This window comes from Ipomoea nil, unplaced genomic scaffold (assembly GCF_001879475.1).
Source record: "Ipomoea nil cultivar Tokyo-kokei standard unplaced genomic scaffold, Asagao_1.1 scaffold3069, whole genome shotgun sequence".
Classification (NCBI taxonomy): Eukaryota; Viridiplantae; Streptophyta; class Magnoliopsida; order Solanales; family Convolvulaceae; genus Ipomoea; species Ipomoea nil.
Window position 1 is genome coordinate 10,335,747 of NW_017619497.1, and position 22,522 is coordinate 10,358,268.

At 36.4% G+C, this 22,522-nt stretch overlaps 4 protein-coding genes across 8 annotated transcripts; 2 read left to right on the forward strand and 2 right to left on the reverse strand.

Annotated features, from left to right (window-relative positions):
- The first annotated feature begins 816 nt into the window (after positions 1 to 816).
- LOC109165093 (protein CHROMATIN REMODELING 35-like) lies at positions 817 to 21,292 on the forward strand. 2 transcript variants are annotated; one of them, XR_002051490.1, is made up of 9 exons: positions 817 to 911; positions 1,344 to 1,430; positions 2,025 to 2,530; positions 2,629 to 2,808; positions 2,998 to 3,159; positions 3,262 to 5,021; positions 5,105 to 5,236; positions 11,846 to 11,849; positions 21,278 to 21,292. XR_002051490.1 is itself a non-coding variant. In XM_019313708.1 (7 exons), the coding sequence occupies exons 2-7, from the start codon at positions 1,349 to 1,351 to the stop codon at positions 5,106 to 5,108; spliced, it is 2,694 nt and encodes an 897-aa protein (XP_019169253.1). In that variant the 5' UTR covers positions 817 to 911; positions 1,344 to 1,348; the 3' UTR covers positions 5,109 to 5,275. The 2 variants fall into 2 exon arrangements, 1 of the variants encoding a protein (XP_019169253.1); XM_019313708.1 differs by lacking the exons at positions 11,846 to 11,849; positions 21,278 to 21,292 and having other exon boundaries at positions 5,105 to 5,275.
- LOC109165097 (WD repeat-containing protein 13-like) lies at positions 5,940 to 10,896 on the reverse strand. 2 transcript variants are annotated; one of them, XM_019313712.1, is made up of 12 exons: positions 10,410 to 10,896; positions 9,579 to 9,706; positions 8,449 to 8,515; positions 8,018 to 8,174; positions 7,792 to 7,929; positions 7,371 to 7,510; positions 7,227 to 7,274; positions 6,955 to 7,065; positions 6,685 to 6,866; positions 6,489 to 6,610; positions 6,322 to 6,398; positions 5,940 to 6,236 (listed from the first exon to the last, which is right to left on the reverse strand). In XM_019313712.1, the coding sequence occupies exons 1-12, from the start codon at positions 10,611 to 10,613 to the stop codon at positions 6,126 to 6,128; spliced, it is 1,485 nt and encodes a 494-aa protein (XP_019169257.1). In that variant the 5' UTR covers positions 10,614 to 10,896; the 3' UTR covers positions 5,940 to 6,125. The 2 variants fall into 2 exon arrangements, with proteins under 2 accessions (XP_019169257.1, XP_019169258.1); XM_019313713.1 differs by having other exon boundaries at positions 9,579 to 9,688; positions 10,410 to 10,895.
- Positions 11,938 to 14,705, reverse strand: LOC109165098 (purple acid phosphatase 2-like). 3 transcript variants are annotated; one of them, XM_019313716.1, is made up of 9 exons: positions 14,535 to 14,705; positions 14,246 to 14,440; positions 13,946 to 14,146; positions 13,635 to 13,746; positions 13,305 to 13,534; positions 13,018 to 13,156; positions 12,691 to 12,911; positions 12,474 to 12,595; positions 11,938 to 12,327 (listed from the first exon to the last, which is right to left on the reverse strand). In XM_019313716.1, exons 2-9 carry the CDS (start codon positions 14,429 to 14,431, stop codon positions 12,129 to 12,131), a joined length of 1,410 nt encoding a protein of 469 aa, XP_019169261.1. In that variant the 5' UTR covers positions 14,432 to 14,440; positions 14,535 to 14,705; the 3' UTR covers positions 11,938 to 12,128. The 3 variants fall into 3 exon arrangements, with proteins under 3 accessions (XP_019169261.1, XP_019169259.1, XP_019169260.1); XM_019313714.1 differs by having other exon boundaries at positions 14,246 to 14,445; positions 14,543 to 14,704; XM_019313715.1 differs by having other exon boundaries at positions 14,246 to 14,466; positions 14,543 to 14,704.
- LOC109165102 (probable E3 ubiquitin-protein ligase RNF217) lies at positions 19,241 to 22,472 on the forward strand. The gene is made up of 2 exons (XM_019313722.1): positions 19,241 to 19,991; positions 22,029 to 22,472. The coding sequence occupies exons 1-2, from the start codon at positions 19,351 to 19,353 to the stop codon at positions 22,213 to 22,215; spliced, it is 828 nt and encodes a 275-aa protein (XP_019169267.1). The 5' UTR covers positions 19,241 to 19,350; the 3' UTR covers positions 22,216 to 22,472.
- The last annotated feature ends 50 nt before the right edge of the window (positions 22,473 to 22,522 follow it).

Genomic DNA, 22,522 nt, shown 5'->3' on the forward strand with positions numbered 1-22,522 from the left:
CAACTGAACATGAACCATAGAGGCTAGACCGGTGCTCACTGCGCACAAGGAGCCCCCCTCACTGCCGCTGGTGAGACTCGATCCCTGGTCATTATTCCAAAGTTTCACCTCTATGATCAGTTGAGCTACCCATGCGGCTTCGTTTCTTAATCATATAGGATGATATTATTAATCTGCTTTATATACAAATGTTATTCACAGTTAATATACCACATTTTTTTTTCTCTAGTAGTTGCATAATAAGCCTGGTTTCATATTAAGCCTGGTATATTTTGCTTGCTAATTTATGGATGTTGTAGAAATTTTGCTATAAAACATAGTGCTGTATTTAATTTCTTAGCCTCCTTCATTGTAGTTAGCCTATTAGTCAATTTTAACTTGTTTGACTAGCTGTATAATTTGGTTAAATAATCCATATGAGTGTTTGATTAATTAACTTTTTGTAACATCTTACTGCTCTAAAACACTAAAATTCAAAAGATATTCAAAATAATTTTTTCCATCAACTATTTTAGAAAGTCATTGTGTATGAAATCACTACTTGCTAAGAGATAACTTATCAAATATCTTTTTACACTCACTAACAGCGGTTATTTACCAAATATCCCATATTTATTAGAACTGAAGGATTAATTTAACAATTTTACTTACAATATAAAAAAAAAATTTGTTGATAGTACTGTTTTTCAGTTTGTATTCGTCCCCCGCGGGTTGCTTGTGATCTCTGAGCGAGCCACCATTTTCCTTACTGGAATAGTGGAATGTACCATCTCGTACCGTAAAACAAGAAGTGGGGAAAGAGAAAGCAGCCAAAAACACACACAAATTTCCTCATTCTTAAGAACACATTGTTTCCATATCTCTTCTTCCAAGACACCCACGTTTTCTTCAGCACAGTTGATCAACACAATGTGAGTGATACTATAAACTAGCTCCTCCTCCTCCTCCTCCTTCTTCAGATGTTTATGGGTTGATTTCTACACGATTTTCTGATAATAAATGGTCCTGAGGTATCTAATAACCTTGTTTCTGCTCGCCATTAGCGCACCTCTCAGCAAGTGAATGGTCCTGAGCTTGAAGCTCGTTTTTCACTATAAAGCAAAGCTTCTTCCTTGAGTATGCGCCGTATGAAATGCCAAACCCTAACTCTTGCTAGTTGTTATAGGACTTGATCAAACATCTCATGACACGAGCTTTAGCGGGGACAGAGGCTTCTGCGGATTCGGCTTTAGCTTCTGGCTAGACCGAGCGCTTTTGGTACGATCGTCGATTTTTACATAGCAAATGTGAATGTTGCAGTTTATATTTCATTTACGTTTGGTTTATTTGTTTGCTATTTTTAGTGGTGATGGACATGGACTCTGCGATTGAAGAGTGGTGGAGCAGTGATGAATCCCCTCGTACAAGGTCTTCCTTTGCTAACCCCAGTGGTACTTTCGATTCCTTTGTTGAATACTCTCAAGTTTTCTTATTTATTTGTCTCTATGATCGAAAATAATTGCTGAATGGTGTCTTAGTGTTGATGGCATTCTGAATTTCTGATTGGAGTCCACTTTATTATGTCTCATGTTTGAAGGCTCAGTTTTACCACATCTTTCTGTTGTGTGTTTGCATGCACTTTTATCTACTATAGAGTATAATATTTGGATGATGAGGGAAACCCACAGCCACTACTCGAGGGTGTGCACAGAGTAACCCCGCCTTGTCACCCTAGGTTGTCCATAGCTAACCGGTTCAAACTAAGAAGGTCATTAAGCCGCTCCCGCTGAGAGTCGAACTTGTAACCTTGTGGTTACCAAATTAATAGCTTAATCAACTTGTCATGGGTTGCCCCCACTTTTATCTACAATAATATTGGGTTGTAGGATGCTACATGAGTAGTTTCTTCGTGCAACAGTATCTGGTAGAAAATTGTGATAAAAAGATCAGGCATTTGTAAGCACTTGAAGTGTGAAAACATGGAAGTCAACACAATATTTCCCGCCCTTCTCATAGTTGGCTCTAATATGTCGTTTCTGAAACAGCTAGTTGTCCAAAGAGGAGAAGAAGGAACCAAGTGGATTCTGTGAGTTGCTCTGTGGAACGTGAACATAATGAATGGAAGTTCTCTTCCAAAGTTGTGGATCGTTGTGATCCATTTTCTCTATGCAATTTAGAGGAAGGGTTAGATCATGAGAAGTTTGGAAGCGTTGCAAAAGAAATAGAGGACCTAATTGCTCGAAGGAGACTGGTTCTGAACAAACTATATGCACATGATTTTTCTTCTCCATGTGGAACTCTAGACGTGGGGAGACACTGCGATGAAGATAGTAATGTATCCATTTCTCACGTCATTGATTTGGAGGATGAGCATCAAGCACATAATCTTCCACCAGCTATGCCCATTCCTACTATGGATATTTCACCTTCAATTCCCCTTATTATTCTTGATTCAGACAATGAAGACTGTGGGAGTGAGATGTCTAGCTGTCCATACCAAGGGGATTTCCCAAAGAATACTGGTGATGAGATTCATAAAAACGATACTATGGTAATGATATTCTGAATATGACAGTTATTGGAACTGTTGTTTTGCTCTAAGTTAATTATTTTTCTTACATTTCTTGTGGTTGGTGTCATTCGCAAAAGGAATGTGATAATGCTGGACACCAGACTTTGTTGGGAGGAGAAACTCTGTGTAGCGGAAATGGAAAAAAGAAAGATGGTGGTGTTTATGTTGGTGTAGAGGATGAGGAAAATGAGCAACCTGATGCTGATGGTGTTGATGATATTTGGAAGGAAATGTCATTTGTTATGGAATACTCGAAGGTACATTTGTTATTGTTCTGCAAAACTTATTTGTTTAACTATATATGATGCTGCATCTCTCATGGCTAGTTGTCTTAACGAGTAATCTCGATTGGATTAGGACATAGTTATCAATTTTTTGTCTATAACAGGTTCTCAATTGCTGTTAGAATTCTTGTCATTTACATGAATTTTCTTCATGCCAAATAGGATGCTACAGTGGATCTTTTGTCTAAAGACTGTGCAATTAAGGATGGAAAAGAAGACTGTGACCACGTTTTCATATTGAAGGATGAAATTGGTACCGTGTGTCGCATTTGTGGGTATATTGAGAAAAGTATTGAAACAATCATTGACCTCCAATTTGGAAAGGTTTCATTATCTTTCCTGTTTCTCTCATTGCATTTCATATCTCCTGCATTTTCTGTTTTTTATTAATGTATTATGTTCTCTTACACTATTATCTTTCTTTAGGCCACAAGGAGCACTAGAACTTACAGATATGAAGAACGGAAAACAGTGGGTCCAAGGTTAACTGAAATCCAGCCTGATGGCACCAAATCATCAAAGGAGGATTTCATGGAAGAAATATGTGCTCATCCAAGGCACAAGAAGCAAATGAAAGCCCACCAAATTGAAGGGTTTAATTTCCTTCTCAGCAATTTAGTGACAGATAGTCCAAGTGGGTGCATTCTGGCACATGCTCCCGGTTCTGGGAAAACTTTTATGATCATCAGCTTCTTACAGAGTTTCATGGCCAGATACCCTCATGCCAGGCCTTTGGTGGTGCTACCTAAAGGAATCTTGGCAACGTGGAAGAAAGAATTTCGGAGGTGGCAAGTGGAGGACCTTGCTCTGTATGACTTTTACTCTGTAAAAGCAGAAAATAGATCTCAGCAATTGGAGCTTTTGAGGCATTGGTCAGCAGAAAGAAGCATAATGTTTCTAGGATACCAACAGTTTTCATCGATTGTATGTGACAATGACACAACTAATACTGCAGCTGAATGTCGGATGATATTGTTAACCTGTCCATCAATCCTCATTCTAGATGAAGGTCACACTCCACGCAACGAGGAGACAAATACCCTAACTGCACTTGAAAAGGTTCAAACTCCCCGTAAAGTGGTTCTTTCCGGGACCTTATACCAAAATAATGTCAGGGAAGTATTCAATATTTTGAACCTTGTAAAGCCGAAATTTTTGAAGCTGGATACTTCTAAAGCTGTTAAAAAACGAATATTGAGCAGGGCATCTATATCAGGAAGACATAACCTTGTAAAGAATGTTTCAGACAGAGAATTTTATGAGCTTGTGGAGTACACTCTTCTTGAAGACAAAAATCTTTCAAGGAAGGTTACTATCATTAAAGATCTCAGGGAGATGACTAGTAAAGTTCTTCACTATTACAAGGGAGACTTCCTTGAAGAACTTCCTGGACTTGTGGACTTCACAGTCCTTCTTAAGCTCCATCAAAGACAGAAAAGTGAAGTTGCTAAGCTCAAGAAACTGAAACAAAAATTTAAAGTAAGCTCTGAAGGCAGTGCAATATATGTGCATCCCAAGTTGAAATGTCTCTGTGGATCTAGAGAACGATTTGATGAAAAAAAGATCGATATGATTTTAGAAGATTTGGAAGAGCAAGAAGGGGTGAAGACTAAGTTTTACCTTAATCTTCTGCAGCTATGTGAATCAAGGGGTGAAAAGCTGCTGGTATTTAGCCAATATCTCTTGCCGATGAAATTTTTGGAGAGATTGACGGTTAAGCTCAAGGGATATAGTGTGGGGAAGGAAATTTTTACGATCACAGGTGATGCAGACTCAGGCATGCGCGAGTCTTCAATGGAGCAATTTAACACTTCTGCTGATGCTCGGGTTTTCTTTGGTTCCATCCGAGCATGTGGTGAAGGGATATCTCTTGTTGGTGCATCTCGGGTTCTTGTACTGGATGTGCATCCGAATCCATCTGTAACACGGCAAGCAATAGGACGCGCATTTCGCCCCGGTCAGCAAAGGAAAGTATACACTTACAGGTTGGTAGCCTCTGGTTCACCTGAGGAAGAAGACCATTCCACTTGTTTCAGAAAGGAGACAATTGCAAAAATGTGGTTTGAGTGGAATGAGTATGATGGTCACTGTGATTTTCAAATGGAAGAGGTTGATGTCAAGACCTGTGGTGATATGTTTCTTGAAACACCATGTTTGAGTGAAGATGTTCTCTCTCTTTTTAAAAGGTCTGTGAATTCATTTTCCCCAATCTATTTTAATTGCAAGATGCTTTTAGCTTTGACTTATGTTTTTAAATTTGATTTTCCAGATAAAGATGAAAGTCATGAAACCTTTTCCAAGGGAAAGAAGCAATAGAGGTTTTACTGTAACTATGGTTGCTATGACAATATGCCTTGATTGTCTCCTTCACATAGTAGACAGCAGCCTTTGGGCAAGCTTTGTATATGATTAAACAATCAATAGAAGTTGAAAATGATATTAAAACAATGTTTGATACTTTGATATATCCTAAGAAATTGAGGTGTTTTGATGGTATTAAAACAATCAAAACAAGCTCTTTTGAGGTGTTAAAACAATGTTTGATGCTTTGATGGTATTAAATTGACCTGTCAACAAGCTCTTTTGAGGTGTTTGGTAAATGGCTTACTGAAACAATCAACCAGTTTATGAAACATTAAGGTGATTAGCATTTATGATCAATTGATGATTGCTTCATATTTGTAAATGTAAAAATATGTATTTTACCCTTGAACGGGCTCATGCGATGTCCTAATGGCTCGTTTGGTTTGTTGAAAAATATTTGAAGTGAAATAGAATTGAAATTTCATGAAAAATAAATTTCAGAAAAATGGATATTATTGTTTGGTTGGTGAAAAAGAAAATACTAAGAATTGGAATTTAAAATAGTAAGGAATTATGAATATAAAGACAATTATACTCTTATTACACAATAATAATAATAATAATAATAATAACAACAATATAGATATAATATACATACAACTAGATACAATATATACACATAGATACATACAAATAGATACAATATATAATATAGATACAATATACATACACATACATACAATATTTACATATAGATCCAAATATAATATCCATATAGATACAATACACACATGTATGTATGTATCGCACTCTTTGTTAATACATTATACACTGGTTTTTATAGATAAGAGTTTTCATAACACAACATATATATAAAACAAAATGAAGAATTAGTCTATACAGGTGAACGAGATGCAGAGCAGCTTACATCAAAATCATTGAATTAAAAAAAAAAAAAAAAAAAAAAAAAAAAAGAAGGTAGGATTTCAGGTCGTCTTTGCTCTCTTCCATACAATCACGGTGCCACCAAAATCAGACGAAGCTAACAAGTTCTCACCGTGGTTCCAAGCAATACCTATGACTGGATATCCATGACCCTGCATTCATGTGGCATCCTGACTAGTTAAGTACTACTTACAGTAGCTGTGGGGGTTTTCCCAGAATGTAGGGTTTCATATATACCTGTAGCTTGTTAACACATGTACGATTTGGCCGAGTTAAATCATAGAAGTACACATTTGTATCATCACTTCCAGCAACTTCCAATACAATAATAAAAGAAGAGGAGTTTTAGTGGCACATTTAGTAAAATGATTCTCAAAAAAATCCAATAAAGCAGAGCACCATACCAATGTATTCTCCCTTTTCAAGGGACAGTAGGGGGCAGAAAGATGCACGAATGCTGTGCATTCGCGGGGACAATTTAAGTGAGCAACGAAGCGTCAGATAACCTTTTACCTCCAAAGACACGCTACAAAGCAAAAATGAAACCTTATTAGTGCTCCCCCATTGTAAAACAAGAATAAAGCAAGTCTCCATGCCAACCTATAAAAAGACAAGTTTCCATCACGATTAAAAGAAAGTAACCCGGGGCCACGTGCCAGCGGAGAAAATGTCCTGTATTGAACGGTTGTAACTGCTGCTCTACATTTGCCGCTACTCCGATGTCGGTGAGATCTAGATAGCACACCTGTACGAGAGTCCATAGCCACTGCGTATAGACAGCCCTGTATAACAAACAAATCAAACATGTTACGCCATGGACCATTTCACAAAAAATTGAAACAGGAGCAAGGGTCTATCAGTAGCAGCAACCTGACCATCACCACAGAAAATAAGCTGACCAGTGTGATCATGATCCATAGCAGTTACTTCACCATCAAAGACAGTTTTGCTAATTGTTCTCCCAGTGCTAAAATTAAACACCTACAATCGGTTGCAAATTTTAGAACCCAATGAGGAAAGAGATGTAACACTGAGATCTTAGTTTGGTAAAGAAAATTAAATTCAAGATTATGCACAGATATATGTGGTACTAAGCTGTTTCAGAACGACTTCATTGTAAGAAAAAAATATAGCATACTCACATTTGTTTCTTTTTTTGAGTTTCCAGCAGAAAGAAAGTTATTATTGACCTGTAAGCCAAACAGCAACATAGAATGATTGCTACTGCTAACTCAGAATGTCACCATTGGATTAAGATTTAAGGAACAACATTAATGTCCACTTACAGGATGAAATCGTATACATAGTTGTGATGACACTCCATATATCACCCTAATGCAAAGGCCTTGGGAAATATCCCATACTCTCACAGTTTTATCCATTGAAGATGAGGCAATGTATTGGTCATTTGCCGAGAAGTCAAAATCTGAAACAGGAGTGAGAATTTAGAACATGGGAATAATAACTTCATAAATATTATTAAGCTTTTCATTTTGATGTACAGGTTTCATTGCCCACAAAGCAACACAATTCAGTGAAGTCACTGCGAAGGCACATAAGATACATGCACACATAATTGAACTTCATAAAAAAAAACCCCATATGGTGACATATTACTTTTGAAACAATTCCTTTTTAGTGGTTATTGAACAATTTCTCTATAAGATTGAATAAAAGACTGCTTAACCCAATACCAGTTAATCCAACCTGTGACATCTTTAGTATGTCCGGTCAACTGCTTAAGAATTGAAGGAGGCATAGATACAGTGCACACTGTCAAGCTCCCATCAGATGCCCCATATGCAAGTAGATCAGAACTCATGTGCCCAAACTTTATGACCGTAACTAAAAACAGAAAATATATGGTTCAGTTGTAAAATGGCAATGGACTGCAGAAAATTAGTTTATTTTCACATTTGATAAAAGTAATCACCCATGGCCTGGCATTTGTCAAAGATGCAATGCATCCCAACAAAGGAATATGCAGGTTCAGACTTTTTACGAGTACGAGAACGATCACTATCACTTGCATTTGAGCTTAAACTTGTAGTGCGACTCAATGTTTGACTTTGAGCAATGCTTGCTCGGTCCTGCAAATAAAGCAAGTACCAAACAAGTTGACATGACAATGTTTAAAAAAAGTGAAAAAGTAGCCTAGGTTACGAATGTGCTCAAAGACCTCTTATTGATACTACTATTGAAGCATGTCTTTCACCTCAACTTGCATAAAATATTAAACTGTCTAAAAAGTTATGCATTTATTATTTTATATTTATCCACAAGAAGTCAACACAGCAAACACACTATAAGGAAAGTGATATGCTAGATGAGAGATTGGCAGGAAAAAAGAGAAGTGGTACTCACTCTGTTAAAGCTCCAGCTGTCCAGGTCAAACAAATGAGATAGCCGATTTGGAGATAGCCATCGCCCACTGATGCATCAACCAGTAAATCAACCTGATGTCAGATTATATCGAACACAAACTTCAACAAGAGTCGTTAATAGGAAAGCTGCACATTCACATAAGTTTTCACCACTTTCAACAGAGACCAGAAGTCCAGAACCCAACCATATTAAGAAACTAATGACCCTACCAACAGTTGAACAAGAAAAAATATATACTTTCCCATAGTACAAAAAGCTATCAGTGCTAGATAAAACTTTGTTCAAAGAATGAAAAATTATAGCTGCCATTAAACAAGAATGGAAGCATAAAAGCTAATAGCAAGTGAAATACAAGACTCCAAACATCTAAGAACCTACTTAGGTGTTTTAAAAAAATTTGGTTAAAGAATGAGCAAATGTGGGACGAGAGGAGAAATTTATGAAGATATGGGAAGTGGGATGAAAGAGAGAGAGAGAGAGAGAGAAAAATGGCGGACAAAGGTTTTTATTTGCTTGCTAGGGATTTTGGGGTGTGTGAATGGGTAAAAGGTTGAGGATATGAGAGAAGTGAAGAAAATAACTAAATCAATCCTAGACCTGTAAAGAACCTGATCTCCTTCGAGAGATAGTCTGCAAGGTCATCGTGGTTGTTAGCTATGCCGTTGAAGAAGGAAATGGTTCTTTAAAGGTGATAATTATTATTATCATTATTAGGGGCCAAGTGAGACACCACATAAATGTTAACTTACACATAAGATGCGAACTAAAGTAGGTTAATGGCAACCTGCTAAAATAGCGACTTGCACTTTTTTGTTGAGTTTAGGTGTTCATTTGGAGCTTTTTTTAGTTTGGGGGGTGAATTGCATTTTCTCAAATAGTTTGATGGATTATTTGAGCCTTATCCCTATACTTTTTATTGAGAGACTTGTTATTCCCTAATGTATTGGGTTTTGATTATCATGATACATATTAAACACTGGTGATTATAAGGTATGCTTTACGCATTAATGATAGGAAAAATATTGCAACATGTTTCATGGTAAAAGTTTGAAACTTCATAAAATGTATTTAAGCTTTCAATACAACAAGAAAAGATAGATCTCAACCACCTGTTCCCCGGGGTGCTTGGACGGCTTGGTATTTGCGAAGTTTCCCAATTCCCTGGCCGATTAATGAAATTACGATATGCCACATAACCTTTTCCATTGCATCTCCAATCCTTCAATACAATGAAGTGCTACAAAGTCATTCTTTTGTGTAATTAAGAACATGAATGAAGCATATACCACAAGAAGCAACAATGAATTCAGGAAGTAAATAGGATTGAATCCTTATGACTGCTGCTCCTTCAATGATACCCTCAAACCTTCCCCCACCAAAACTCCCCAAAAATGGATTCCAGGTTTCTATCTGAATTTTTACCTGCATTTATGTCTTTAAGAAGCAGTAGCCAAGGTCATCACCATACTAAACATTCAATGAACTCAATTTTTCAATTTTCTATTTTCTATCACTATTTCTGTCACTAGAAAATTCCACTATATATATATATATATATATATATATAACACTCTATATTAATTACTAGGATATGTAGAACAATCAGGACAATGATAGCATATCATAAGGTTACAGAGGTCAAACTATGACTAGCAGCATGCAAGATGTGGCACTTACTATGAAGCTAATGCAGCATTGCATAGTGACATCATAGTACTGCATTCTCTAGGTGGTCTTCTATCTAAGTTGTAGTAAAATGAGCGAAATAAAACCTGCAATTGCTACTAAACTTCTCATTTTTTGAACATATAAATTTTAGCTTAGACCTAGACGGTAGTAATATATCACATCTCCGAGATGAAAACAGACAATTTTTTCGTGCAGCACTGTAATTAGTACGGAGCAATGCTTTGAAAAAAAAAAATGAAAATAAACCGTACTTTGCGGCGGAGAACACCGGACTCGGCTTTGCGGTAGAGAAGAAGTCGGCGAATTCCGATGTAATTAGGATCGGAATCGGCGGGCGAAGACTGAAGCATACAACTGAAGAACTCAGGATCTGTAGAAACGACCTTCTTCTTTTTTACATTCTCCTCCGGTACAGCATTTGCAGGCAAACTCTTCTCGGTCTCCGCCTCCGCCATCCTAAGAACTCAGGATGGACTCTCCGCCAATCACCTTACACTCTCCGCTTTCCAGATCGAAGACGATTCCGAGATCGCTTGAGCAATTTATATAAGCAATTCGTGACCGATTGACGAAGCGAACCTCGGTCGGGCGATTCAGGACTAGAAAATCAGGTTCACCGTGTTGTACGATTAGTTTCGCTGCGAAAATATCATTGTATCCTTTTTCTAGTGATCCTTTTCCGCCTCTTTTCTTCAGCTCCGTTTTTCAGCTTTCCAGCGTTCCAGGTGTAAACTCTCTAGTAATATTAGTTTGACCCCCTTATCTTCTCCAAAATATCAAAGTGGTCCCGTGAAGTTCTGTGAAAGGAAAATGAGGTCCCATATATAATAAAAATCCCGCCATAGCCCATATGGTAAAAATTATGGTAAAACTTGCCCACGCCCTGGCACTGGTACCCAGTCTAGTAATATAGTTTGGGAGTCTTCTCTCCCTGTGTGCATTTTGCACTTCATTGATAATATACTGTCTTTTTTGTTGGTTTTTTTTTTTTTTTTTTTTAAATCTTATGAAATCTTATTTCATCCAAATTTAGTTTTTATTACACGGCATAATTTGATTTTTACTTAAAGTAATACGGAGTATATAATTACATTAGCAATCTATTTACCAACTACACAATATTAAATTTACTTTAGTTATTAATTATAATTATGACATAATTACTTTAGTTCTTTAATTGATCATCTCTTAATTTTGTTTCTCCTGTGATTAATACTTAGTTAAGAATTCAAAGGCTAAATCCAAGTAACTACTAATTTATAACATTACCACAATTAACACTAATACCTTAGTTCTCTATTATTTTTTTATCGTGAAAAATTGTTAAAATGATAGTCAATGGATACCAATCATGATATTCGGCTAATACCACCTAGCTAGCAACCGAACATGACACTTGGACTCGGCAGTCCGCACTCGAGACGTGACTAGTCAGTTTTGATTCTCCAATTAATTACTAATAAATATTTAAATTATTATAGGGAGCCTAGTCACCATGCATGTACACTACTCATTCTTCTACTGTAAAAAAAGATAGTCACGAATAAGAATAGAGGCTAAATCGACATCCCTCCGGAGAAGACACCATAATGTACAAAAATGCTTACAAAATAGTAAATTTTGGCTTGGCACCACCCAAAAAAACCTGTAATTTTCACATTTAGATATCCACGTTAAAATTGTTAAGTTGTGTCTTTTCCTTTTTTTTTTCCCTTTCAAATTATTTATACCATAATCATCCAACGGTTATGTTGGTCCGCTGAGTGACTACCCGGATGCTACTCTAAATGTACTTATCAATAGACACATTTTGAAACACATACACAATGCAATCTGCAAAAGCCAAAAGCTCCTAAGCAACGGGTATGCAATATATATTGATTTCACTTGGAATGTGGATTTATGATTACACGTTCGTTGCCTAGAAAGGCAGAAAAATATTGGAGAAAGACACCGGCATGGCATCACTGTCACTGTTTGGCAGTAGTAGAATCATCAACCGGGTGCCAAACTCTGTTTGAAACCCACATTGAATCTGCTTGAACAGCATATCCATCCTCATTGCGATGCCAGCTATAGTAAGCGTGGGTTCTGTTCTTGATTTCTAAAGTTGCGTGCCCAAAACTCGCCTCCCGAAAAGCCGAGTACTGTGGCTGCGGTTCTGTCATCCTGATTGCACAATAAATAAAAGACTTTAGCATATGAACAGATACTACATTGTAATAGAGTCAGTAGCATTTAAAAAAAAAAAAAAAAAGACTTTAGCATCCTATATAAGAAGTAAGAATACTAGGACTCTAGCTTAGCTAACTCACTCATAAGCTAGGCCTTCAATGTTTCCTCCGTCGCCAATTGTAATGTACATTGGAGCAGACATGTCTCGGACAGGACTGCACTGTCCATTAACAATATTGTACGCAACATTTGACACACGCTCCTGTAACAGATCAGATGCAAATATATATATATAATTGAAGAATGAAGTAAGTAATTAAGAGCAAGGAAACTGATTGCAATCTGATCTGCACTTACAGAGCGTTCATAGGCATGAACGTGACCTGAGAAAACGATATCAACTTTGTACTTCACAAACCAAGGCTCATACATCACTCTCATAGTCTCTCCTTCCATGAAGTGATAGCGGTAGCTGTTGTACAACGGAGAATGCACAAGAACAATTAACCATGGCGTTTCGCTCCTGTCCACCTTTGGCAGTTCCTCTTCAAGCCATTGGGTTTGAGGAGTGTATTTTCCTATGAATGGGGACCCAAGCCAGTAAAAAAAATTGCATAAAGAATTCAATTAGTTAAAAATTGATACTTTTTTGGTTGCTGGCTAAGTTCACAAGGTGAGTTTTACCATATGCTGAATAGGAGGATAGAACTATGATATATGCTGATGCACGCTTGATCGAATACCAAAAAGGTGCAGTGCTATTTGATGCTTTATAGGGAGTCTGATACCGATGAGTAAAAGGCTTAAAGGGTTTTGTTTCACCCTGCAAGAAAATCGCCCAGACGACTTATTTGTCAGGATTACATCACATTCAAACCATCTAAAAGCTAAGGGAAGTTGAAGCTAATAATGAAATACATGTATGAGGCAGAGAATGTGTGAAAATAAGTGGTTTTCGATCTATAACTCACGATTTCAGGAGCAAAATCTATTTCATGGTTTCCTGTAGTCCAAATCCAAGGTTGATAAGCAACACATCTCTCAACAAATCTAGCCCAAGTATCCCATCTTACATTATCATGGTTAGGGTAATTGTCTGCATAGCAGAGATCTCCAACGTATAGTACTGCATCCCCCTTGATTGGATTCATTTCATAATGTGTGAGTGTCTTGTTTGAGTCAAAACTCTGCCCAAGATCCCCTGCAATCAAACATTCGATGGACTTACAAAAAACATGTAGAAAAGGGCATGGTGTGACAACACTAACATGTTATCAAGAGATAAAAGTTAATTTATTTACCTATAATACCAAAAGTATGTGAAACATCAGGTCCAACTTGAGGTGGAGTGACAAACCAAAAGGTTCGCGTCGTTAGCCCCGTCCCCACTTCATAGTAGTATTTGGTATTGTGCTGCCAAAGACAAAAGAAACCAATCCACCATAACCTCACAATAATCCCAGTCAAGTTAGTCAGACTGTTAACTTAATAATCACAATGTTACAATTATTAAACCAGTTCACTTGATCAATTGAGTAGTGATTGCGAGTTCCCTAATCACTGAAAAAGAAAATTCTAAGAAATAAAATAGAAGAGAAGATCACCCACGTACCTCCAAATTTCTGATAGTGCAGTGATGAATGTAACCAGAAGTATAATTGTAGAACTTATAGGTAGACACTTTTCCTGTGGCTTCTAACTTGTAATTGATGTTCTCACTCCAATACGACACTGCACTTGAACCCGGTTCGTCCATGGTGACCCATGACACAATCACTGCTTTCCCCACATGATCTCCTTGTGTGATGTGAACCTTCCAATTCCAATTCCAATTCCACCCACCAAAATGAAATTTCTCAGAACATTCGGCAATGGAGAAAATTAAACTGAAATATTCCAAACTTATAATTACCTGTTGAGGCGCATTATAGCCAGGAGGCGCTTGGAAGACGTCGCTGTCTAGAGGCATATCCACAGTTTTCTCAAATTTCCTCAGGAAAATGCTGGTGATTCCGGCGCTACACATAACCGCCGCATTCAAAATAATCAATCCCAAAACAACTACTGCCACCCTTCTTGCCGCATCCATTATCTTCATTATATATATTCTTTCTGAATATAATGAAATTTGTCCTTGAGACAAGTTGTCAAAGAAATTAAACCCAAAACATTAATATTATGAATTTAAAACAAGATTGTGGATATATACCTGAAGATCTATGACTAAAAAGAAGAAAGATTGTCAGAGCCAGATCTTTCTCATTCTCTCCTCTGATCTGGATGGTGGGTGATCCTCAATGGATCATGCAACCCTTTATATAAAGTAAGGCGTTTTAATTAATTAGACGAAGGAGAATTTGAGTATCTAAACAGTTTGATTATAAGAATATTATAACTACTATACATACTCTCATAAAAACTAAGTACGTACTATACATGCAACTAATATTAGATTACAAAATTATCATGATCGAGTGGACCTAAAGATCATAGATTATTATTATATTCCACGAAAGAGGACCCCGCCGAGATGCTAGGAGCCATAACTTTTACGCAAAAAGAAATCGGTTTTTGGTGGGATCGATGTCAACTTTTATATATATAGACAATGGTTTAAAAAGCAGAAATATTTGAGCCATGTTTGGTGGTCGTTAGTCGTTACCAGCTGGTCCCATACTCCAAAACAACATCATTTAGCCACCATTGTTGCTCATGAGATGTTTTCCTACGTTTTTGTCCATTCAAAATTCATTGATGAAATTGTATACCAATTGTTATACCATGGACCAGTGCATTACAAGACTAAATGCATTGCAAGACTAAAAATAACTTGTCAGTGGTCAGCTTTTCTCCTTTTCCCATACGGGCGTGATCAGCTTTTCCTTTTTTTTTTTTTTTTTTTTTTTTTTTCTTTTTTCTTTCTTTTCTTTGTTTATTTTCTTTTATAGTAAGCTCATCAAAAATTGTGAATAATTTCAAACTGATATTGATGTTCTTAGAGCATCCCAAAAGGGACTCTTGGACCAGATTTTAAGAAATTTTAGGTGAGGTGGATAAAAGAGAGGGAAGAGAGAGTGTGTGTGAGGGTGTCGTAGGAGGTTGGGGTTCTTTGTCCCCTTGTGTGAGCCCCACAAAGAAAAGAAGAAAGCAGCAAGGTGTGCGTAGGCTGCACATTTGCGCTCAGTCGGGCACGTTTAGAGCCTATACTTTTATTTTATTTTTTTGAATTTTGCTGACATTTCATTGTTTTTTTTTTTAACCTCTTTCTCTCATTTTCTCTTTCCTAATCACACCTATAAAAACTCCTTAAAAATCACACCAAAACTTCACTATTCAGGATGTCCTAAGCCAGTTAGCACATCTGTCGATTCAATATTAGCAAGGAAATCAATATATTTATTCCCTTTTTTACATATGTAAAATAGTTTAAGAGATTCTTCTGAATTAACAACTTTATATAATTCAACAAAATAATGTATGTGTTTTAAATTTATAACGTTTCTAATTTCTTAGTCCTGGGGAGGGTAGCCCGCCTTCCGTAGAAATGTGTACGTTTGGGTCATGAATAAATTGTGATTAGTTGAAGTTGATTTTGTAATGATTTGTCAACTTCTATGTGTAGTATTGCTCGTATGCTTCAATGGTTGTAATAATTGGGGTGCATTATTATGACTATTCCTTTGGTAGAAATGTGTACGTTTGGGTCATGATTAAACTGTGATTAGATGAAGTTGATTTTGTAATGATTTGTCAACTTCTATCTGTAGTATTGCCCGTATGCTTCAATGGTTGTAATTAATTGGGGTGCATTATTATGACTATTTTTTTATGATTAAAAAAAATCATAATTATTATCTAAAGATATGTAGTAAGACTCTATGCGACAAAAAAGCCCAACTAACAAAACCCAAAATATCTACTATCAAAGTAAACTATTTATTTTAGGCCTATTCGGCCCAATTCTTAGTCTGTTGAAAATAAAAGAGAAAATTTCAATTTTGGTCATATGACTATAGGGGCTTTGTTAATTTCAGCACCTGACTTTTAAAAGTGTCAATTTAGTACCTTGACTATGTAATTTTTATCAATTTTGGTCACTCTGGTCAAATTGCCGGTCAAATTTCACCGGAAAATTTTAACAGTTAAAATAATGAGGGTATTTTTTCTTGTGAATTCATCTTTTCTGACGAATTCATCTTTTAACTGTTAAAATTTTCCGACGAAATTTGGCCGTCAATTTGACCAGAATGACCAAAATTGATAAAAATTGCATAGTCAATGTACTAAATTGATACTTTTGAAAGTCAAGTGCTGAAATTAACAAAGCCCCTATAGTCAGATGACCAAAATTAAAATTTTCTCAAAATAAAATTTAAAAAGTTTGTAGTTTACTCAGCCCATGCAACCAAGCAACAGTCGTTATATCGTGGACCATTAGTGTTAACGGGGCACGCATTTTTTGTATGTTAATTATCAACTGACACTATAGTATGACCCTGTTTGGTAAAAAATTAGCCTATAGGCCAATTTTGGCTTATTTGACCACTATTAATTGTTTTATTTAGTTAAAACATCAATATAAATGTTTGGTTAATTAGCTTTTTGCAACTCCAAAAAGCTAAAATTCAAAATGCTACTCCAAGCAACTTTTTCAATTAGCCTTTTGAAAAAAAAAAATTATACTAAACAGCTATCAGCTAACAGCTAATTTACTAAACACTTTTCTACAATCAGCTAATGTTATCAACTATTTATACCCTCTAATTAACACAATCAGCTAACAACTAACAGCTATCAGCTAACAGCCATTTTACCAAACAGGGCCTATATCTAAACCGACAGTGCCTCACGTATTATTTTTATATTATCGAATGAAACTGCAGTTATATCAAAATGATACTGTAGTTGTGGTGAAATGAAACTGCAGTGTATATAAAATGAAAATGAATATCATTTCACATATTTGAGTGTATATTGTACAATGAAGTTGTAATTATATCAAAATGATCATGTAGTTGTGTTTTAATAAAACTATAGTGTATATAAAATAAAATTAAATAACATTTTGACATATTTGAGTCTATAAATATCGAACGAAACTGTAGTTATATCGAAATGAAACTGTAATTGTGTTAAACTGGAACTGCAGTGTATACAAAATAAAACTGAATAACAGAGTTATTTTTGCGAAAGGGTGCAGAACGGTAGGAAATGGATGCCGTTTCTTTTCGTTAAACAAAACAACGTCGTTTTGATGCGCGGTGCATAATCGATTATGCACCGCGGTGCACGATATAATTTGCCACCAAGCAAGTGAAGCAACACAATAGCATGTTACTTAGTGATCTTAGCTTTGTTGAACTAATTTTAAACCTATAGAGCCATTGCATAGGTAAATTTTGAGTAATGCAATCAGTCCATTTATGTTTTCAGTGGGTCTCCTTCAGTCGTGACATCAAGTCAAGTGATGAACCAATACCCTAAGCCATGGACAAATTTAAAAAAATAAATTATTTATACAAAAGAGGGAGAAAACAAAATACTGAGAGGAAAAAAATGTTCACAGAAGCACGTTGTTATTTTACTTGTTTTGGTACTGAACTGACACTTAACAAACTTTGGGTAGCAGCCCTGTTTGGATCTCCATATAGATTTTTGAGCAACTAAGGAAATGAAGGCACAAAAGAGATGAAAGTTCTTTGTAACTAAAACAAAATGTATCCTTATTTTCTGAGCTGATACCAAGCAGTTGGACCACTGTACCTACACGGCTGCGCTTCATACCAAATATGCTACTCACCTTCCCGTTTGTTTACACTGAAACTTTCTTAACCTGTCATATGACATAAAATTATTGAAAATTTGTATCAATAATTCAAACTTGGACTTTTAGTGGAATTTGGTGGATATAATAAAATGGTGAATTTTTCACTTAGTGATATAACTTGTTGACCCAATAACACAATATACTTGATAAATAAGGAAATAGTAATGCTAGTGCATGTTATAAAGATTTAAATATGGACATTAATATTAACATTATGATCCTGATGTTTTATAACAGTCATTCTATTTATTACTTTCCTTTATATATATATATATATATATATATATATATATATATATATATATATATATATGTGTGTGTGTGTGTGTGTGTGTGTGTGTGTGAGACTAAATAAGATATACCTTTGAGATTTCTTTGTCGTTATTCTATATCCTTTGTATTTGCATTTCATGTTTATCTTATTGTTACAATATTATTTGCAAGTTCACCGGTTAGGAGTCAACAAACTAACGGGTACAACGGATTATAACAACACAAAGGTTGATAAGTATTTTTTATGGAATGAATGAAAAATTTGAAAAAGTTTCACTATTTTCTATAAATAAATATTACTTCTCTTGTTAAGGAATTAAGAAACATAAAATTTTCTAAAACACGTAAGATGTCGTTATTAGCTTTGGTCGATGGGAGAGGACAAGTGGTTTGATATGGACAGAATCTGAATTTATGGTTAGGTAGAAGCATAGAATACATGCAATAACGATTTGTTTTTATTCATTCACGAGAAAGATGTCGAGATTATGAATTATAGCTGTAAATAACTATTGAATGAGTATTTTATTATAGGATGATTTAGTCAATATTTTATTTTAATATATTGGAGATACTAAGACTGTAGGTCTATAGTCAGTCTTTTATTCATCAAACTTAAAAGAAACAAAATTAAATAACTAACGTAAAATTAAAAGACTAATAAAAACCTCTCCTTTTTTTTTGGGTCCTAGAAATTAAGGTATGGAGCTCGTAAGGGAAGAATACAAATGACACTACTCGGGCAGACTATAATAATATAATAATAGTCTTTTTATTAATAGATAAATAGACATCTTATATGTTACGGAGCACAAAACAGAAAGCGAAACCTGGAAGAATTGACCTCTTCGCTAGCCAGCAAAGTAGCTAATACACGCAAAGAAAATCTTGAGCACACTCAGTGTGAATGTGTGATCATGGGAAACACTCTGCGAACTCTTACTCTTTCTCGCAGGTCTGAGCAATCGCAAGAAACCCCACCGGCAAGGCTTGACCCGGAAGACCGAGCTCAAAACGAGCCATTCACCTGCGAAATCTGCATCGAGCCCACGCTCTTGCCCAGAAAATTCAAGAACAGGGGCATCTGCTCTCACCCATTCTGCTCAGACTGTATCGTCAAGTACATTGCCGTGAAGCTTGGAGACAACGCCGCCAAAATCCAGTGCCCGGCTCTGGATTGCGCCGAGTTTCTCGACCCGATTGGGTGCCGGACCCTACTGGCCCCCCAGCTGTTTGTGAAATGGTGTGACGTGCTATGCGAGGCGGCGGTGCTGGAATGGGACCGCTGTTACTGCCCCAATCGCAACTGCTCGGTTCTGATCGTGAATGAGTGCGGCGGGACTGTGAAGCGGTCCAAGTGCCCCAGCTGCAAGCTGCTGCTTTGCTTCCATTGCAAGCTTCCTTGGCACGCCGGCTTTCGCTGCGAGGAAAGCCGGGAATCGAGGGATAGAAATGACGTAGCTTTTGGTGTACTTGCTGAGCAGAAGAGGTGGGCGCGATGCCCTAGGTGCCGTCATTTCGTCGAGCGCATTGAAGGCTGCAAAATTATTAACTGCAGGTCTGTGTCCTTTTTCTTCCACTCTTCTTTTACACACTATATAATATATATTCTTGCTTTTACAATTCAAGATTTACTTGTTGCTTGGTTTGATTGTTTTGAAACGCCTGGCAGATTGTTGAAAAATGCGGTCTTGAATTTCTTTGGACATGAGTAATATAGGTTGTATTTGGTTGTGCTGAAATTGAAGAGAAACATGTTTGTGCTTGTTTGTGTTGGGGGATTTTTGGTTGTAAATCTAAGAATTCAGGAATCTGTTTTTTTTTTTTTTTTTTTTTTTTTTTGGATAACGACACAACCCTTTCAAGTGTGAGAAATCTCACTTTGTGACTCTAGCTTAGCTGGCAAAAGACCTGAAAGACACAGCTTAGGATCATCGGATTTGATCAGATCATGCCACTACGCATTTGATTAAGACATTGCACAATGATCCGGACACTTTGTCACATCTCTTCAATACGAATACAGTAACGATCATTGCGATCTCCTCTGGTACCTACAGGTACATCAGGATCCAATTGGTCATGAACATCGTAAGGTGCTGCTTTTTGCAAATCCCAGCATACCCCTGAACCTCTTAACATTACACCACTGAATCCCCAATCCTTTGCTTCTGTTACTCATAGCTGACCGGCTCATACCAAGGGGGCAAGGATTCGAATTCATGACCTTGTGGTTACAAGCGTGGATCTCTTATCATCTTGGTTGGGGTTACTCCCAAGATTCTGTTTTCAGTTGGAGAGGAGGAGATAGGTTTTTATGTTACTATGCTATCTAACATTTCAGTTCATTTTGTGAGTTTATCCTTGTTGCTATCTTAAATGTTCTGCTAAAGTTTTGAATATTGTTTGTCAAGCTAACATTGTTCGGCAGGGGTTCAATATTCCTGCCAAATAGTGACTTGAAATATGACTTGTGACTGAATAATGGCATAACTAAAAACCATGAAACTTTTATCTTTGCACTTGTTGTGTTTGTTACGTCATTGAATATAAAAGGACTTGTGTCAAGCTAACAAGCTTATTTTGGTAATGTTTGTCATTTATGCATTTGTTTGTGAAAATGTGCAACTTCTTTTTATAATTCTCAATCAAATTTCAGGGACTTATATGGTGCTCCAATCTGCCACGTTCTGCTGTCATTGTGTTGATTTGTTAGCTAGCTTCCTTGATTTTTGTTATATGTTGCTATAATGAATACGAACCTTGCTCAGTACTGTGGTTGAGCTAACTTGGTTGTGCAAAATTTTAACTTTCCTGTAGAGTCCATTTACTTTCTCTGAGCAGATATATGAGATTGATTGAGATATCCAATTTGAAGCATAGTCTAGCTGATGGTTAAGCTTCCGTCATGTTACAGCATATAAGCCGATGCACGTCAAATGCTTATCTGATTCCTTGTTTTACTTGGATTTATGTGTGGTTGGTTCAAATTAGGAAAACAAGAGTTTTGGTGCAGATATGTTGATGCTATATATTTCTTCTTTTAGGCCTTGGAATCCAGCATAATCTAATGCATTGTTATGTGTGTATGCATATATGTATGGATTATTTGATAGTCCCTAAATTTGTTTGAATCTATTCTCTTCTCCGAGCAGCTGCAAACCCTGTTTGCATGCATTTTAGATTGCATATGGTGTATAATATCTGCATATTTGATTTGCATTTTTATAATAATATCCTGCTGTTGAGAATTTAGAGTCTATTATACCATGCCGTTGAGAATTCAATCTTACATGCTTCTGTATATAATTCCAACTTCTTGGTGTTTTTCCTAGGTTCTTCATCCCACATTTACCACTGCACTTTGTTACACTCATTAATTTCTTCTTCTTTCCTCTCGTTCAATGTTGAATCAAAGCTAATAATGCATTCCTTGGCTCTTATAACTATAACACTATACGGGTATTATGAAGCATTAGCAAATCAAATATAATGTTGAAGCACTGGTTAGCTAAAGTCAGATGCTGTTATGTCACAGCATTTAAGGGCCGCAAATCAAATGCTTTTCTGATTCTTTGTTTCGTTTTGGATGTAGGTGCGGTATAAGCTTTTGTTACAAATGCGGAAAACAAGTTCATCAGCATTGGTGCGGGTGTGATACTGCTTCGTGTTGCTGCATATGGGCCTGGAAAATTTTAATATTTTTCCTCATCGTCATGTTTTTCTACTTCATCATGTGGGGATTTGGAAGGAAGCATGGATATGCTCGGCTTACTCCCTAGATATGAAAATGGTGCCGCTACCGCTAATACACTTTGCAGTGGTTGATTGAACCAGGTTTAATGATCTTTGAGAGAGTTACAAGATTCAAATGAAGGGGGAAAATGATGGTTTCCAGTTCACGGCTGGTTGCATGCACTTTCACTCAATATGATATTACGACTATAGAGCATTTCTGTATATAACTTAACTTTCTACGCTTACCAGTACATATAATAATATTAATTAATTTTAATAATAATAGTAATAATTACTCGTATTGCATTTGAGGCAAAATTCATCGCAAAAATCTATAATTTGTATCCCCTG